This window comes from Nanorana parkeri, unplaced genomic scaffold (assembly GCF_000935625.1).
Source record: "Nanorana parkeri isolate BGI_ZX_2015 unplaced genomic scaffold, ASM93562v1 scaffold1561, whole genome shotgun sequence".
NCBI classification, from domain to species: Eukaryota; Metazoa; Chordata; class Amphibia; order Anura; family Dicroglossidae; genus Nanorana; species Nanorana parkeri.
Genome location: NW_017307829.1, coordinates 227,175 through 245,562, shown reverse-complemented (window position 1 = coordinate 245,562; position 18,388 = coordinate 227,175). Strand labels below are relative to the sequence as shown.

Sequence of the window (18,388 nt, the reverse complement as noted above, 5' to 3'; positions counted from 1 at the left end):
CCCCCCCCCAATCCCCCCCCCGCCGTCAGTGTAGAAGGGTTTGTCCCAACCCTCTAACTGCCAATTTTGCTGGACAGTATTACCTGATAAAATAAGGTGAAAAATAACAATAACAATAACTTATTGGCCGGATCATCAGGTTGGAATACAGGAAAAAAAAGCCTCAAAAATAAAACGAATGCAGCCATCACATGAAAGGCCTATATAGTAAATTTGTGCTTTTGGGTATAGCTACACTCTCATTGTCTACCACAATTTCTACCACCCCTCCCCCTTCACCAACAATTTATACTATCCTTCCATTCAATTTTTTTTTTCATACAAACATACCCATGCAGCTCGGTGCACAAAATCAGTTTTGCCAAAAGCACACCTCTCATCCCTAATAACAAATTTTAGATACCGCAGCTCCCTCTTGCGGTAATCAAAAAGGGCTCAGCAATCCCAAGCAATTAAACAAAAATAAAAGCGAGAACCACAATGGATGTAACAAAACAGCTATAGAGATAAAGTGAAACATTCGGTCTAAATTTCTGGATAGATTGGCAAAGGATTAGAAGAGATCCCTGCTAGGCTTTTATTTTTTCTGTGCCCCCACTCCCCCAGGTTGTCTCTGAATAGCAAGGGAAAATCTGAAATTTGACAGCTGTTACCAGAATGATATATCATTACCACTATAATGCATACGTTTTACTTCCAGTTTACAGCGTGTTACCGGTGGATTCTGCTTCCAGTCTTCAACTTAGCTGAACCGATCATGCTCTATACATAGCCACCTCAAGCACACACATTGTTCTTCCCCCAGTGAAATCCCACCCCCAGCACAAACATGTTTGCCCCGTGAGATCCCCGCCTCAAACACAGAATGGTCTTTCTCCATTGAAATGCCACCCTTGCAATGCACATGGCATACTTAGTAAGATACCACCTCCAGCAAACAGATTTGCCTATCCCCAGTGCCACACCCATCACACACATTTATCAGTCTCAGTGAGATCCCACCCCCAGCACACACATTTATCAGTCTCAGTGAGATCCCACCCCCAGCACACACATTTATCAGTCTACAGTGAGATCACACCTCCAGCACACACATTTATCAGTCTACAGTGAGATCCCACCTCCAGCACACACATTTATCAGTCTCAGTGAGATCCCACCCTCTGCACACACATTTATCAGTCTACAGTGAGATTCCACCCCCAGCACACACACATGTATCAGTCTACAGTGAGATCCCACACCCAGCGCACACGTGTATCAGTCTCCAGTGAGGTCTAACCCCCAGCACACAGATTTGCCAATCTATAGTGAGATCCCACCCCAGCACACACATTTATCAGTCTACAGTGAGATCCCACCCCCAGCACACACATTTATCAGTCTCAGTGAGATCCCACCCCCTGCACACACATTTATCAGTCTACAGTGAGATCCCACCTCCAGCACACAGATTTGCCTATCCCTAGTGAGATCCCACCCCCAGCACACACATGTATCAGTCTACAGTGAGATCTGACACCAGCACACAGATTTTCCTATCCCTAGTGAGATCCCACCCCGAGCATACAGCTGTATCAGTCTACAGTGAGATCCCACCTCCAGCATACAGATTTGCCTATCCATAGTGAGATCCCACCCCCAGCACACTCATCTATCAGTCTCAGTGAGATCCCACCCCCAGCACACACTTTTATCAGTCTACAGTGAGATCCCACCTCCAGCACACAGATTTATCAGTCTACAGTGAGATCCCACCTCCAGCACACAGATTTATCAGTCTACAGTGAGATCCCACCTCCAGCACACACATTTATCAGTCTACAGTGAGATCCCACCTCCAGCACACACATTTATCAGTCTACAGTGAGATCCCACCTCCAGCACACACATTTATCAGTCTACAGTAAGATCCCTCCCCAAGCACACATATTTGCCTATTTATATAAGTAGATTTTTTCTTTGCAATTATGGCTCTTGTAGACTTTTCATGAAGTGCTAGGGACATGTTACAAAGACCTAGAGGTCTCCATTGGATGCATTTTTGATAATCTCATGATTTCAGTTCTGCAGCTTCCTTTTATAATGATATTCTATGTCACGTGTCAGAGATGTACTGCTCCTCCTCCCCGTATCCTCCTCTTCCTGCTTTTTGTAAATAAATGTATAAATACACAAAATAGAAATGAAATAGCTTATGTGAAACATTCCACATGCACAAAATTACAGAACAAGATCAGCAACCTGCACCAATTTCAAATATGATCCCATGAACGAGACCATTTCCTACTTTACATCATTTTACAAAACACCATCTACCAACAACCACCCATACAGACTTGTTGCAGTAAAGATGAACTTACGAAAACCATTGGGCTTCCGAAGATTCTGATATTGTCACAGATGATTTTCAAAAGGCTTTGAAGTTTTGGATCATCGTACTCAAAGCGATGGCCCATTAAGATAGATACAATGATGTTGGCCACAGCAGCATTCAGGATCCTGGTGTTTTCGAAAGGTGCTCCTGCAAGAAGAACAAAATGTTGCCAAGAACCTGCTTAAAGCCCAAAGGAACTTTCAGTTGAATTCAGCGAAAAAACATTCTAGGTGCATCAAACCAAAAGGTTTTCAAAGTCTTTTAGTAGGTTTTCTTCAGGAAGCAGCCACAGCCTGAGTAGAAAAGCCGGTCCTAGCCAGCATGCTGCAGTGAAGGACCCTTGCTCTCTGCCTGGAAGCAGTGATCTCTCTGTGGAGATCTGACACAACCCTTACTATCTCAGAACTCTTCAATCAGCTGGAAGCATGAGATTGGCTAATTGTTCAGTTTGGCCTTTTCTTTTTATGCTGTGGCTGCTTTCTAAAGGAAATACTCCATGACTATCGGCTTTGCACTGGAAGTGGTTCTGGCGGCTTAGCTGCTGCCAGATCACTTCCATGGGCCAGTAAAGTGCAAAGAGTATAGTATGGCCTGCGTAGGTGGTGGTGGCCATTACTGGAATAAAAAGGTATATCTGTGATTTGATACTGGTCATTTGACCAATACATGATTGTACTTTGCTTCAGCCTCACTTTGGTGTAACATTTAAGGTAATTCTAAGAGTCGGGTATGTGATCGTTATTACATTTGAAAACCTCCTTGGTGTTCCGTACACTGATTATAAAAATCATATTTTACCGTTTGTCACCGCACTTAGGTCTAAGTGTAATTCCACACAATAACAAGTACAGGAGCAGTTGCGTAACAATCACCATAGTGACCCAGGTGTCTGCTATAGGGCCCGGGCCAGGACAACCCTGATGCCGTGCGGGCCGCCTGGGTCGCTATGACATCTCATGCTGGTGGCTGTCACTGGTGGCTGTGAAGAGGAACGCGCCACTCTTCAGATCACTGACAGTGATCTGTGCAGTGGTGTGTTTTTCTCCACAGCCGCTGCTGAGTCAGTGAGAGCCAGCAGCGGCGGTGGAGGAGGCTGGACACGGCAGTGGAAGAGGAGGTGGGGCCCGGGGTCGGCAGCAGAGGAGGAGGCGGAGCTGGTGACGGAGGAGGAGGCTGGCCTGGCGACTGAGGAGGAGGCGGGGCCCATCAGCGACCATGGAGGAAGAGGAGGCGGACAGGTAAGGAGTGTGACCAGCCCACCTGAGAACCTGCAGAGCCCACCATAGAGAGTCTATGGTGGGCTCTGCAGGGTCAACCTCAGGTGGGCTGTGTGGGATCTCAAGTGGGCTCTGCAAGGGGTGTAACTAGAAATCACAGGGCCCCATACAAAATTTTGCTACGGGGCCCTGTGATTTCTAGTTACACCCCTGTACAGGAGCAAAGGGGCTGATTTATTCAACTAGGAAAAAAGAGCTCAAATTTAGAGTTGTTGCAAATATGAACCAATAGGAAATAGACAAAAAAAATTGGATTGTTTGCTAATGGGTCACTCTACTTTTATGATTGTTTTTGCTAGTTGTAATCAATCTAATCCATAGAGTAACCATGTATAGGACTGTATGTACCACCCCATGGTGCAGTTTCTCAGACAGCTACCTTTAGGTGACAACAAAAGAAAGGGGAAGGGGGGGGGGGGGATTTATCAAAGCAATTGCGACAGTTTTAGCTTCTTAGATCATTTTTTTATGTGCAAATCTGTCTTTTAACATGTGCCCCTGTTTTCACCTGAGCTTGCACTACTTTTCCAACTGCACGTGTTTTGCACCTGTTTTCATCTGCACTTGTTCTGCGGCTATCTGAAACTGGAGCATCACCTAAGAAAACAATTGCAACTTAAAAAGTCCCCATGTACACTTCTTCAAGAAGCGACAGTGAAGCTTTTGCCTGAAACTACAAGTCTTCTTTCCTGGAGTCTATTAAACCTCATTTATGAACAACATTACACTAGCATCATAAATCTGGTGCAAATATATTCCATGCAAGTTCAAACACTCGCAATTGCTATGATAAATTCCTCCCAAGGTTTTCGCCTTACTGGATCTGTGATATCCAAACTACGTTTTAGCACTAAATCGCAGAGAAGGGTATTAGGTTTGGTACTTTATTTCTCTTACACAGTCATTTGGGAATTGCGTTTATTGTGCAGGTAGGAGCCCATAGACTTTCCTCCCTGCAATCTACTAGATATACCAGATTATGAGGGATAGGACTAAACTATGGAAGAAGCATGGCCAAAGCCATCACAGAAAAATAAGAATTGCCTTGTGTGGTGTATTTAGTAGGACCCACAATTGCAAGCTTTAGAAAGACAAACCGCCAATCAGATTCCATGATTGGAGGGACAAAGTGCTAAATAGAAAATCTTTGCCACTGTAGCAACCAAACCAGAACTCATCACTGACCTTTGTAGGCTGTAAAGATTTTGACCAAACACTGGCACTCTTCCATGATCTTATCTTCTATTGTTCTCTTCCCCATCCCCAAATCTCGCAAAGTAGACAGAGTGAATCGTTTCATGACTTTCCAGTTATTACCATTCGCAAATATAAGGCCTAAAGAAAAAAATAACAAAATCTTTCACTTGAAAATGTACATAAACCCATTTAAACTCCTTACCCCAACCTGTCTGTCTATCTCATACTCATCTCTTCAGGGAAGCTTATCCCACCTCAACCTAACCACTGAACCATCACTTTCTCAAACAATTCATCCCCACACAGCTACCTCCTCATGGATCACTTGCCCCTCCCTTTTAGATTGTAAGCTCTCATAGGGAGGGCCTCCTTACCATCGTGTCTTGAATTGTATTGTAATTTCTTCCTTATATTGTCTGCGCAAACTGTTGGCGCTATATAAATCCTGTATAATAATAATCATAATACATTTTTTTGTCATTATGTTGGGCATCAGGTATACAGTTTTCTTAAGCAAATATTTTTTGTGAATCTCTTGCAAAGTTCTTTTTATTATAAAATATATTGTATATATACTGTATATATACCATGTTCCTTGGAAATGTCTACAAAAACTGGCACAGGGGGTCTCCCGGCGAACTCTTCAGCGTAGTTGACTAGAGCCTCTTTCACTGTCTCGTGGCCATTGAGAACAACAATCTTTTGTGGTCCTATCTGTAGGCTGTACACTGAGCCGTATTTCTCGGCAAGCTGCAATATTAAAAACAAAAAAGAAAACCAATTATTCAACCTATAATTAGACAATATTTACCCATATCTTCAAAATATCTTCAAAATAACAAGAAACACACCTTTAGAAATGTTTAATAATAAATAATCTACAAACACATACTTCTAGATAATGGTATGAGAGGTTTTGTATTCCTTGCATACCTTGTTTTTCTTTTTCTCCCCATTCTTCGCCAAGTGACTATTTTTACTAAGGGCAGGTTACTAGATCTCCCTTTACTAGGACACCTGACCATGCTCATCATCTCAGGGGAGGAAAATGCTGAGATCCCTGAGATTACAGAGGAGATTTCCCAGCAATGTTCTGCTGATGTAACCTTCCCAGGATGCAACGCTTGGGTACATTACATCATTAATACACAAGAGGACCAGGAAGTAGAAATACAATAATTGCAAGTAAAATAAAAATATGTTTGATTAGCTAATCAATGTAAGATGATTTCATATCAGCATGCAGAGCTGTATGCTGATATGATTTGTTAGTCAAAGGGGGTAAAGGTCCACTTCAAGTTACAGATACAATGTCAGTTAAAGGTGACCATATAAATATTATTACTTTTTTATCTTTTTAAAATCATTTTTATTAGAAAATTCATGAATAAAAAGGGACAGGAGTCACATTTCATTTTATATATATATACCATATTTTTTGCTCCATAAGATGCACTCTTATGGAGCGAATCCCTATCGCCCGACGCCTGAGACATGCAGTTTCGGGCGCCGGGCGTGGTTTTTTGTACATTTAGCCCTGCTAAAGCAGAGCTAAATGTACAGTAGGAGCCACTGCTCGTTTAATACGAGTGATCTAATCAGATCACTCATATTAAAACCGAGCAGGGGCGGCGGCGGCGATCGAGATCACCATAGAGCCCCTAGAGCAGACGAAGAACGGACGATTCTTCGTCTGCTCTGTGTGATCACTGAGACCGTGGCGATGTAATCACAGCGCCACCTGTCTCAGCGGTCACTAACTGCAGCTTCTGTCACAGCTTCTTTCACAGAAGCTGTGACAGAAGCTCCGGTCTGTTCAGTGCTCCATAAGGTGCGCCGTATGGAGCGCAAAATACGGTATATACAGTATATATATATACCGTCATGGCTAAAAATATTGGCATCCCTGCATTTCTGTCAGCTAATGCAACACTTGAGTTTCTTGCACCTCTGTACAGGAATATTTTTGAGTACTCTTCTTTCGCCAGCTGCTCCAGGTCTCTCAGATTGGAAGGTTCCTTTTCCCAACTGCTGTTTTGAGATCTCTCCACAGCTGCTCTATGGGATTCAGATCTGGACCCATTGCTGGCCAGTCCAGTACTCTCCAGCGCTTTGTCTGAAACCATTTCTGGGCGCTTTCTGACGTGTGCTTTGGGTCATTGTCCTGCTCTAAGACCCATGACCTCTGACGGAAATCCAACTTTCTGACACTGGGCCCTAGATTGCACCCCAGAATTCTTTGGTAGTCTTCAGATTTCATAATGCCATGCACACAGTCAAGACATCCAGTGCCTGAAGCAGCAAAGCAACCCCAAACATCAGTGAACCTCCACCATGTATGACTGTAGTGACTGGATTTTTTCTTGAAAGGCCTCATTTATTTTTCTGAAAACAGCAGAATGATGGACCAAAAAGCTGTCATTTTGTTTTGTCTGTCCACAGCACATTCTCCCAAAAGGATTTTGGCTTCCTCAGGTAAGTTTTGGCAAACTCCAATCTGGCTTTTTTATGCTTCTGTGTCAGCAGTGGGGTCCTCCTGGTTCTCCTACCATAGCGTCCCTTTTCATTTAGATGGCGACGTATCAGCTGACACAGTTGTACCCTGTGCCTGAAGGTCAGCTTGAATTTGTCTGGAAGTTGATGGAGGGTCTTTATCCACCATTCCAACAATCCTTCATTGCAATCTTTGATCAATTGTTCTCCTTCGTCCACGTCCAGGGAGATCAGCTACAGTGCCATGCGCTGTAAACTTCTTGACAATGTTGCGCACAGTGGATACAAGAACATTAAGATCTCCGGAAATGGACTTGTAACCTTGAGATTGTCCATGCTTTTCCACAATTTTGTTCTCAAATCCTCAGACAATTCGTTGCTGCTCTTTCTCTTCTCCATTCTCCGTGTGGCACACAACAGAAAGGTTGAGTCAATGTTTCACCATTTTAACTGGTTGCCGGTGTGATTTCTATATTGTCAGCATCTGATAATTGATAACGGTGAGTTTAATTACAAATTACAGGAGCATCACAAACTTGGAATGCAATTATTTATTTCAATTTGGAGAAGGTGCCTCCTGCTGGCCACTGGTATGAGGTTCTTACTGTTTGGAATACTGGGTCACTCCTTGCCTGCCATTATAGACATCCTGCCCTCCCCGATAAATTCCAGAGATTACAAGGAAAATGGACTGGAATGTGTTACAAATGAACAATAAATCATCATTCTTCCCACGGTGAAGGGCAAACACCACTGTTCTAGCCCTGCAGCATTATACTGAGTACACTAAGGATCACAACATACTTCTCAAAGGCTGAAATGTAAACAGCAATTTTTAGCACTACAATGTTGTATCCATTTCAACTTGTTACACCAACTGATCTAATACATTGTGATAGGTTAGGGCACAAATCTCCTCACACCTACTTATATATTTCAAATTTAAGGGATGAGCTCAGGTTCAGCCCAAACCCGGTCCAAACATGAGCTACTCCAAACACGGAAAGAGCTCCCTTGAACTGGGAAGGAAGCTCCTTCCACTTCCCAAACAGCTGCGGCTGGGGAATTTATCACCCACAGCAAAAAGAACCCCTTGACATCAGAGGAGCTGCTACCTTGCCTATGGCCCTATTCTGCCTCAATCCACCTGTTGTCTAAAGTCAACTTTGGTCCCTCTCCCATTTCCTTGACTGAAACCAAGAAACCACTCCATTTGTTTTGTCTATACCAATGTTTCTCAACCTCTTTAGACACGGCATCCCAACAGTTTGCAGAATCTCAAGACACCGTAAATGTAAAACAAAAAAAGGTCAATGTCAAAAAGATGTAGGGTCCGCCTACAACATCTATACAAAATCCGTGTCCTAGATAGGGGTTTGGTATGGATTTTAAGGTGTTGGACCCCACACAAAAAATAAACATGCCTGGGCCCCGCTTTACACCAGGAGTGCTCTTAATATCTGAGTCCCACACTTTCACCTCAGGAGCTCTCCTTTAACATTGCCCAGTAATCCACAATTATTATACATTTGTATGCCTGGGGACTTACCTCTTGAAACGTCACGTAAGGTTTCTCCATGCTTATGAGGTGCATATTTCCAATGATCGGAAAAGAAGGAGGTCCTGGGGGATAGTTTGGATGAACATTTTTCTTCTGTCTATATAAAACAATAGCCAGGAAAACAAAGGTAGCAATGCAGAGGATATATGTGACTGGATCCATCATATACAGCACATGCCTGTAACACAAGATTAAATGGAGAAGAGTATGACAATCTACGTCTCTACAACTGAAAGCATAGAACACACGGAAATTGCTTTATTCTTATCCAAAATCAAAATCTCAGCTGAACCTGGAAATCAGTTATTAAAGCCTATGCAATACCAAAACCAAAAATTCCAAAAATGTTGCAGCTTACCAGTCCTTTGGCGAAGTGGCTGCAGTAGTTTTCTTTTTTCCGGCTTGTTTTCTCTTTATTGTCAGCTAATAGCAGTGCTGATAACACACTTCCTGCCCCTGTACTTGTGGAAAATGTTCTTAGCATGAAAAAAAATAAAACTAATGCAGCCACCACATCTAAGGATCGGTAATGTGCAATGTATTCAATCTTGACTACCACTGTAAATGGCACTACAATGATATCTGCAATGGAAGCTTACCTAAAAAACCAAGCAGCTCGTGGGAGATTCTTTGATACTGCATAAGAATATTGATACTATTTAGGTTTTAGAAATGCCAATCTTATCACAGCTTTGAAGGATAAAGATAGTTTTACATGTTGTTATGTATATATGGTGATAGTTATACATGGTGATGAGTACCCTTAATAATACCTAAACAAAGATGGTGTCGTTTTTCTGGAGAGAAAAGCAATGAAGGCATTGTCATGAGGTATAAGAATAAGCACCTGGCCATAGACATCAACCTGTGAGAGGTTGCAACCCCTTCTTGCTTTGCTGATATACTGTGCGTTGTAGTACCCTGCAGAGGAAAAAAAAACCAGTTGTGTGCACTTGTAGGTCTATTGCTTTGTGCCGTCAACTAAATTATAATGGACCGCCTTAATGCAAAGCACATTAACACATCTCAACACACCTTAAAAACCCCTACAAACCTTGAATGAGCCACTTTACAAATATTCAGACCTGGAGATATTGGGAGGAGGGGCTACATGACTGTGGGGAGGAATTGTCCACTAGGAAAGGGTTAAAGAGGGAGAACAGTTAGAGGATATGACTTGATTGGAGGGGTAGGGCAGGTGACAGGGGGGGAGCTGCATGGGAGGGAACTGCAGGGAGTTTGCCCCTCCCTTCTTTCATGAAGGCATTTTTCCATTTATATTTATGTTTGTCATGGCATCTTTGTGAGTTGGGGGGGGGGGTCTAAAAAATATGAGATGGTCACAAAAACGGGGGAAGCCATCTGGTGGTACGGTGCTTCCCCCCATTGGTGCCAGTTATAGACAGGGCCTCAGCTCCTTGGGAAGTCAGGAATAGTTCATTCTGGAACAGTCCTCAAGCCAGTGAGGAGTGCATCTGGGGGCATTGGGTGGATTTAGAAAACCCTTATTTGGGCTAACGGACAACAAAGACCTTTGTCTCATAACAGCAGTCGTTAGGTTGTTCTTTCTGGTTCAGATAATTGGTAAATGGTAATTAGTTATGTGGTTTAAAAAAAGGGCTGACATGACCATTAAAATGCATGAAACTAAGTCCATGTGTTTTATTGGGAACTCATTCAATAGTCATGGAAAAGAGTAATTCATGTAGTATTAGCAGAAATAATGGATATTACAACAGAATGGAAATCCACCAACCAGCCCTAATTTTCAGAGATAATAAAATATATCAATAACAGGGTCACAGGGTTAATTTCAGTGTAGCCAGGATGACCAAAAGCTCTGAGGGCAATGATCTAGACCCTTGCTTCTCAACTGGTAGGTTCATAAGGTAGGGAGACTGGGTGAATCTTAAAAAAAAGAATAAAAGAAAAAAATATATTTTGGAATGTATATGTGTCTGAGTGTTTTTGAGGGCCCGTTCACACTAGTGAAGTGCGTTAACTGAACAGTCCTGCGCACTGCACTGTAGCATGCAATCGCACATACTACGCATTCTGGTGTGGGAGGTGTGTTGCCATACATTTGAATGGCACCCCAAACACACCTCCCACCCCGCAGTGCGATTGCCCGCACCGAAACGCACGGTACCACAATGCCATGTGTTCCATCTCAGTGCGACTTTGGTAACAACCTAATGACCAAGGACAAATGTGGGTCTTGAGGTTACACAGGTTGAGAACCACTGATCTCTAGACTATGAAAAAAGCTAAACAAATGACTTTTATTACAAAGCCTGCAAGGGAGTTGTACGAGTAGGGACAAGGATTCGAAAGGCTCCTCCTTTATGTCTTGCTGACTTAACAAAAGTCTGCTATAGACAGTTTTTTTTACTATGCAAGTGATGGTTTGGCATCTGCTGACTTGCCATATAATAAATACATGGGTGGCGGAAGGTTGGCTTTTCAACTGTTCCGGCACCAACCTAGTATTTGTTAGAGTGTTGGGTTGGCCACTTAGCTATGAGGATGCAGCTGTCTTACAGTTTGGAGTGGATCTTAGTGCCCCTCCACATCCAGAGTTTACCCCGATCGTGGGAACGGAGTGCCGTCTATCCTCCTGGATTGCTACTATATGCTCTGCTCCAAGTGGTCATCTGTGAGGCTCACTGAGGGCATTTTCCCATTTGACCTTTGTGAATTTATTAATTTATTTTATTTGCAGAGCACAGATTTATTCTACTGCACAAAGTTGTCTGCACCCTTTTTTTTGTTTGTAGGATTGTAAAGCTGGCCCGCTGCCCACCAAATATTTTTGTGGCAGGTGGGCAGTTAGTGCATTTTGCATTTGCCCAGGGAAGGGGGATGGGTGGACACCAGACTTAGCATGCTCAAGAACCAGAAGCAGCCAGTGAGCCAAACCAAAGGACGAAGTATATAATTTATAGTAACTGAACCGTAAATAAACTTATATATAAGACTTATGTATAAGTCTTATATATAAGTTTATTTACGGTTCAGTCAGACATACAAAATATACCACATCTTACGTTATGCACTCCTGACCCCTACACTCTGTTACTCATTCCTCACCCCCACACTCTGTGCATTATGCACTCCTGACCCCTACACTCTCCATTACTCACTCCTGAGCCCTCCACTCTCTGCTACTCACTCCTGACGCCAGCATTCTGTGGGTTATGCCCTCTTGACACAGGGGCAAAGTAGACTCATTTGTATTTAACCATACTTACTTAAGCCCCTCCCCCTGTTTCAGTTATTCGCCCACACCCACCACTCACCCCCCACTACCTTTCTATAACCCACCCAGTCATCTGCCCCTTCAATTAGGAGGGCTGTGCTGCTCTGGGCAGTCTGGTCAGAAGGAAGCCCACTGCAGGTCAAATGCTCCTGTCAATGCATTCTGAACGATCTCAGAAGCATCTCAAACTAATGGCAAACCAATTCCATGGACACAAGCCCAAAGCCCACTGACACAGGCCTTTAAAGAGTCTTGGGTATATGTTAGGTGATGGTAGAGCCACTTACCTGATTGATGCCTCTAGCATAGGCGAAACTGGTAGCACGGGTAAGAGTGTTGGCTGCAGATCCCAGTTATGGAGAGTAGGGTATTTCCTTGGCTCTTTCCAGAGATTGGATCCTCCAGAAGTAGTAAATGGCAGACCACCTGCCTTGGTGCCCTAAAGCTCTGCTGGAAGTAACACCTTAGAGGTCCTACACCAACTGCCAACCTAAGTCAAGACCTCTACGTGCTTGCTTAGTAGGAATCCTTCTTCCTCTGATGCTGAAAGTCTGGACTAAAAAATCCAATGACCATACTCTGCAGACTAAAGGCGCACATGAACTAGTCACAGATGTTGGTGTACAGTGTGCTCTTCTTACTTACTCTGTTCCTGTGAGTTATATTTGTTGTTGATGTTTTCATAAGGAACCAATTAAATCAAACATGATTCATTTTATAATATGTGGCATGTGTGCCAAGAGGCCATCTGTCTTATAAAAAAAGTATTTGTGCCATTTAGGATTGTTGTGGAGGAAACTAAACTTAATTACCGTTATAAATGAACAGAAAATTTATTATTTTCCATTCAGCCTAAGCAAAACAGCAGGCAGTACTGAAATGATTATGTCTGCTCTCCCACCCCCTTCTACAGCTAATGAACATAATGTGTTTGTTCATGATACTTAAATTAGGAGGGTAATGGACACGGACTTAGGCAGTATTACATTGCAGGAGGACCTGGATAAAATAGGGGAGTGGGCAACCATATGGCAGATGAGGTTTAATTGTAGACCACAGATTGAATAATAGCTTGCAATGCCAGGCTGCGGCAAACAAAGCGAGCAGAGTCCTGTCTTGTATTAAAAAGGGAATGTACTGTAGAGAGAAAGCAATAATTTTGTCACTTTATAGATAGCTGGTTCGGCCTCATCTTGAGTATGCAGTCCAGTTTTGGTCACCAATCCTCAAGGATGTCCTTGAGCTGGACAGAGTCCAGAGAAGGACAGCTAAACTAATTAAGGGGCTGGAGGACCAAAGCTATGAGACAAGGCTACTAAAGTTAAACTTGTTCACGCTGGAAGTGAGGAGATTAAGAGGGGACATGATTTTGATGTACATAATGTTTAGTGGTGATGGCAACATCCGCAATAAACTGTTTATGGTAAACTCCATAACAAGGGCTAGAGGCCACCACCTAAAACTGGTGGAGAAAAGATTTAATCACAAGGGGCTTTATTTTTCAGTCAGAGCGGTTAGGGTCTGGAACTCTCTGCCACAAGCAGTGGTATCAGCTGAGAGTATTGAATCATTCAAAAAGCATTTAGATACCTTCCTCAGAGACCGCAACATACAGGGGTACAGGTACTCTTAAAAACTAGACCACACAGGGATTCATATACACACACACATGCACAATCACACACAAACACACAAAGGTTGAACTTGATGGACCTGTATCTTTATTCAACCTCAAATACTATGTAACCATGTATAATGCTGTTTCTTCTAGTGGCTACATATCTTAAAGAGGACCTCCAGCCTAAAATAACAAGAATAAAATGGCTAGCCCATTAAAAAGATAAAAATATATGAAGGTTTTGCTGCAGTATTCACCTTCAATCCAGAGATTTCCCCACAGTACTTTTTTATGTCGCTATCCTCACTTTGATGGCTGGCACCATTCAACCCACTTCTAAACCCAGGTCATCTTTGACCCACATCAACCTGTGACTGGACAGTGAAAGGAGAAGCAGCACGATGATGAGCTCATCTCTCTGCCAATCTGCTCTCATCTCCTATCAGCATGTGTTTTGTCAACACAAGAACTAATTGGCTTCTTGTGCTTTTTCTTGCTCTTACACTCCAGCCCTGCTGTACAGGCACTGCAAAAGGCTGATATATCAAATTCAGGTACTTACTATGTTTTTATTTAAAAAAAATACATATAATAGTATACTAATGAGCCTCTTTGTTTGCTTTATATCTACCTAGAGCTCAGATTTAACCCTGTGGCAGCTGACAGTCCGAGCTACACCGTCATACAACAACGTTTCTAGGTAAACCCACAGTGGAACTAGAAGCCAAACAAATACAACAAGACAACATCAATTATTTACCAAAATTAAATTATGTATGTAAATGTAGATCTTTAGCTATGTGTGTTTCTTATTGACTTTTACAAACAATTAAGTTGAAACTGACGTAGGAAAGAGGGGACCATTAAAGTGCATCTAAACCCAAAGCAGAAAATCTCCCCAATGGGACACAGACAGAAAAAAACCTAAAATGTATACTAGGGATGTCCCGAGACTAGTATCGGTATCGGGACCGATACCAGGCATTTTCACGAGTACTTGTACTCGAGAAAATGCCCCGATTCTTATAGTCGATACCAGTCCTTTAAATTTTTAAGCAGCAGCGGCTGTACGAGTTCCCACGCTTGTGCCCGCAGAACCACTTCAGATGTACACATGTCGCCCGGGGGAGATCAACAAGCAGCCTGGTGAGAGGAATTCTGCTTTGGGGACATATATTCGCAGAATGCATGTCCCCAAAGCAGAATAAATGTCCCCAAAGCAGAATACTATTCTGCCTTAGGGACATGTGTTCTGCTGTGGGGAAATGTGTTCTGCTGTGGGGACATGTGTTCGGCTTTGAACAATAGAAAAATGTCACCAGCACACCATAAGTTGAAAAAGCAAAATATTTTTATTGCCAATAGCTGTATCTCATTGGCAAGCGCTTTCGGGGGCCTCGCAGGGTCCCCTTCATCAGGCTTAGAGATGGCTTTGGGGACATGTGTTCGGCTTTGGGGACATGTATTCAGTTCTGGTGACATCTGTATTTAGCTCTGGTGAGAAACTGCCCTAAAATCATCAGTCTCTGTTGCTTTAGAAAAAATGTCACATGTCCCTTAAGAAGAAGTATCTGTAATTGGTATCGGCAAGTACCTCAGGGAAAGTACTTGTACTTGGTCTTAAAAAAGTGGTATCGGGACATCCCTAATGTATACCTTACCAAAGAATGTTCTTTAGGCTGGGTTCACACCTAGGCATATCGGATATGCGCTTATGTCGCGCATTTCTACCGCGATTCGCTGTAAAAAAAACGTGCGACAAACGCGCGTTTCCGAGGTCTACTTGGCTGTATCCCAATGGAAACGCACAACAAAAACGCCCCAAAGAAGCTCCTGTACTTCCTTGGGGCGTAGGATGTTTTGTAGCGCATTCATACGGCCTGTAATACGCCCAGGTGTGAACCATACCCATAAACAATTATGGGATTTCGGTGTTTGAGCGTTTTGCAGAGCGTTCAAACGCGCTACAAAATGCCCAGGTGTGAACCAGGCCTTAGGGCCTGTTCACATCACAATCAGAAGGAAATTGCAAGTTAAGAGTGTCCATTGACTTGCAATAATACCTTCTGATTTTCTTCCGATCCTTTGCATTGTGATCTGGTTTTCAACGTATACTAACAAAAGGGCACTGAAATATAAATGGGTGTGAATGAGGCTAGTTCACACCGGATCTGTTGCGTTACTTTGCACTGAAAAAAGTAGTGCATGTTCTACTTCTTTCAGTGTAACATAACATAACACAACGGAGAGGTGTGCACTAGCCCTTTTCACACTTATTCATTTTTCTGTGCCCTTCCGTTAGCAGCCATTGAAAAATGGATCCCAAATCAATCAATCAGAAGGAAATCAGAAGGTAGAAATGCAAGTCAACCAGGACCTTCCGATTTTGATGTGAATGGGCCCTTAATCTGTTTTTGAATTGGTATTAGTTTTTCCACTTTTCTTACAATTGGTGACATAGTCCAATGAAGGATTAGTACAAGCCCTGTCATTCAGAGGTTCTATCCCGTTCACTGCATTATTGTATTCAGGATGTTCCAAAACAAGTCAAATTAACACATTTGTATTCTCCTAATGTTGCTAATTGCCATGCATTCTTCTAAATTTCATATTGTAAAGCTTCTTTGTATAATCTAGAGCCCTAAAGCAACAGTTCTACTTCCTGATACTTAATAAATGTGGCAATGACCCAGAACAATTTAAAGCTCATCTCCTGGATAAATAAGTATTGTTCCCATACAAGAGCCATGAGTATTCTTCCTGGAATCTTGGTTATTTCTTCCAGATCTGTGCAGTAATCCAGTGTGAAACCTGGAGCTTATTGTAATAAAGACCAGTCACTGCTGCTCTCTCTCTCCTTGTACAGGGTGACTGGTCTTGTCTCCGCCCCCTCCTGTAATAAAGACCGGTCACTGCTGCTCTCTCTCATTGTACAGGGTGACTGGTTTTGTCTCTGCCCCCTCCTGTAGTTTTCTGTAGTGAGTGGGGTCTGCTGGTTCCTCAGAGAGCTCTGCTCCTTGCACAGACTGTGGGAGGAACCACCTTAAAAAAATCACACTCACACATCCTACTTTATAAAAATGTAACAAAGAATGCTGGGACATGTGGTTTAGTCAATAGGGATTTGGACACTAAGGAAAGTTGCTGGTAATCCTGCCCACCAGACCCTTTAGGTCTTGTTTACACGGATAGCAAGAGGTCAGTAAAAACAGGAGGTTGATCCACATTTTTACTGCGCCTCTATTGCTCACCTAAAAGCTAAAACAATGGCCATTCAGACTTAATATTTTAAACAGTATCTAAGAGCAAATGGACCATGAATAATTAATCCTTCAGGCAATTCATGTACTCTGCGTGAGACTATGTAACAGAGTGCCACTCTACAGAAAATAAATAACACTAATAAATTGCTGTCTTCTGTAGAGTTACGTCTCCAGGTCTTCCGTACTGCAGCCTCTACATGCATGCAGCAGCAGGCATGCTTTGCTACTAAGGAAACTATCAAAAGACTCAAAATAAAGACTTCACCTTCATGGAGGATAAGCACTTGAACACAATATTTATTAAGGATAAAGTATATCTAAAGGAAACATTTTTCTTTTACTTTTGGATAGAGTAGAGGAGGCTTAAAACTGCTGCTGTATTATTTGTTTGCCATCTGTTAGGGAGATTTCCTTGTGCTTCCTGTCCTGTAGTCAGAAGTGAGATGATTTATTTCCAATGTAAGAAAAATCTCCTCTAGGACAGTATTTTATTGTTTTTTTTTGTCCGTGATGCATGCATCAAAGACAAACTTCACCCCTGTGAACAAAAAAAAATAACAGACTAAAAAAAAAAAGTGCACAAGGGTGCTTTGGTTCTCCTCCGAAGAGGAAGGGCCTTGATTTCCTGAACCCACCGGGGCGCAAGGCTCCTGACAGGGGAAAGGACAACTTAGGTCCACCAACCCGAGGGACGGCGTACACCTCTTCCCAGGGACCTGCCGAGACAGGTCGCCCGAGTACTGGGTGGGGGCTCTCTCGAAGAGAGATCCACTGAGTGGGAGGAGGCAGGGGAGCCCATAGAGGCCACAGAACCTCCTCCTTGACATCAGGACAGGCCCTGAAGGTACCCACACCCTCCGTCTTCTGTGAAGTCAAAAGGTGCTCAATCATGCATAAAAAGTAGTGCGTACAATAAATAGGTGCCAGTGCACAACCCTGACAGGCCTTTTCCGCCGGAGTAAAAAATTGCCCCTGGCTAGCCATAAGGCCTGCCCAAAAGGCATAGTGCAGAAATTGAAAGAAGTGCTGTGACCTAGTGACAGTGAATCACAGTGGGGTCCCACACCCAAGTAATTTTCTGGCACACCCTGGGATTTTTTTTTTTTGCAGGCTGGCTGGTGAGTGCGCTGGGAAACTTTTTGTGTTGTACTGTGTAAAGTCCTTCTATATGCACCTTACTTTAAAATAATCTAGTTATGAATCAATGAGTGCATTTGCCATTTGTCTAATTTTTTGAATATAGTACATAGGAAAAACAGAACATTCTTCTATGTTATATGTTACTTAAAATTTGTAGCTTTATTCAGTGGTCAATGATCTTTCCATTCCTTTCCTGAGTGTAT

At 42.8% G+C, this 18,388-nt stretch overlaps 1 protein-coding gene across 1 annotated transcript in view; it reads right to left on the bottom strand.

Annotated features, from left to right (window-relative positions):
* Positions 1–9,086, bottom strand: part of LOC108798791 (cytochrome P450 2K1-like) — a 28,794-nt gene extending 19,708 nt beyond the window's left edge. Inside the window, exons 1-4 of the mRNA XM_018570574.1 lie at positions 8,894–9,086; positions 5,439–5,601; positions 4,840–4,989; positions 2,364–2,524 (exon numbers count right to left, since the gene is read on the bottom strand). Coding sequence (XP_018426076.1) covers positions 2,364–2,524; positions 4,840–4,989; positions 5,439–5,601; positions 8,894–9,070 — 651 coding nt within the window. The 5' untranslated portion in view covers positions 9,071–9,086. The remainder of the gene's footprint in view (positions 1–2,363; positions 2,525–4,839; positions 4,990–5,438; positions 5,602–8,893) is intronic.
* Between the last annotated feature and the right edge of the window lie 9,302 nt (positions 9,087–18,388).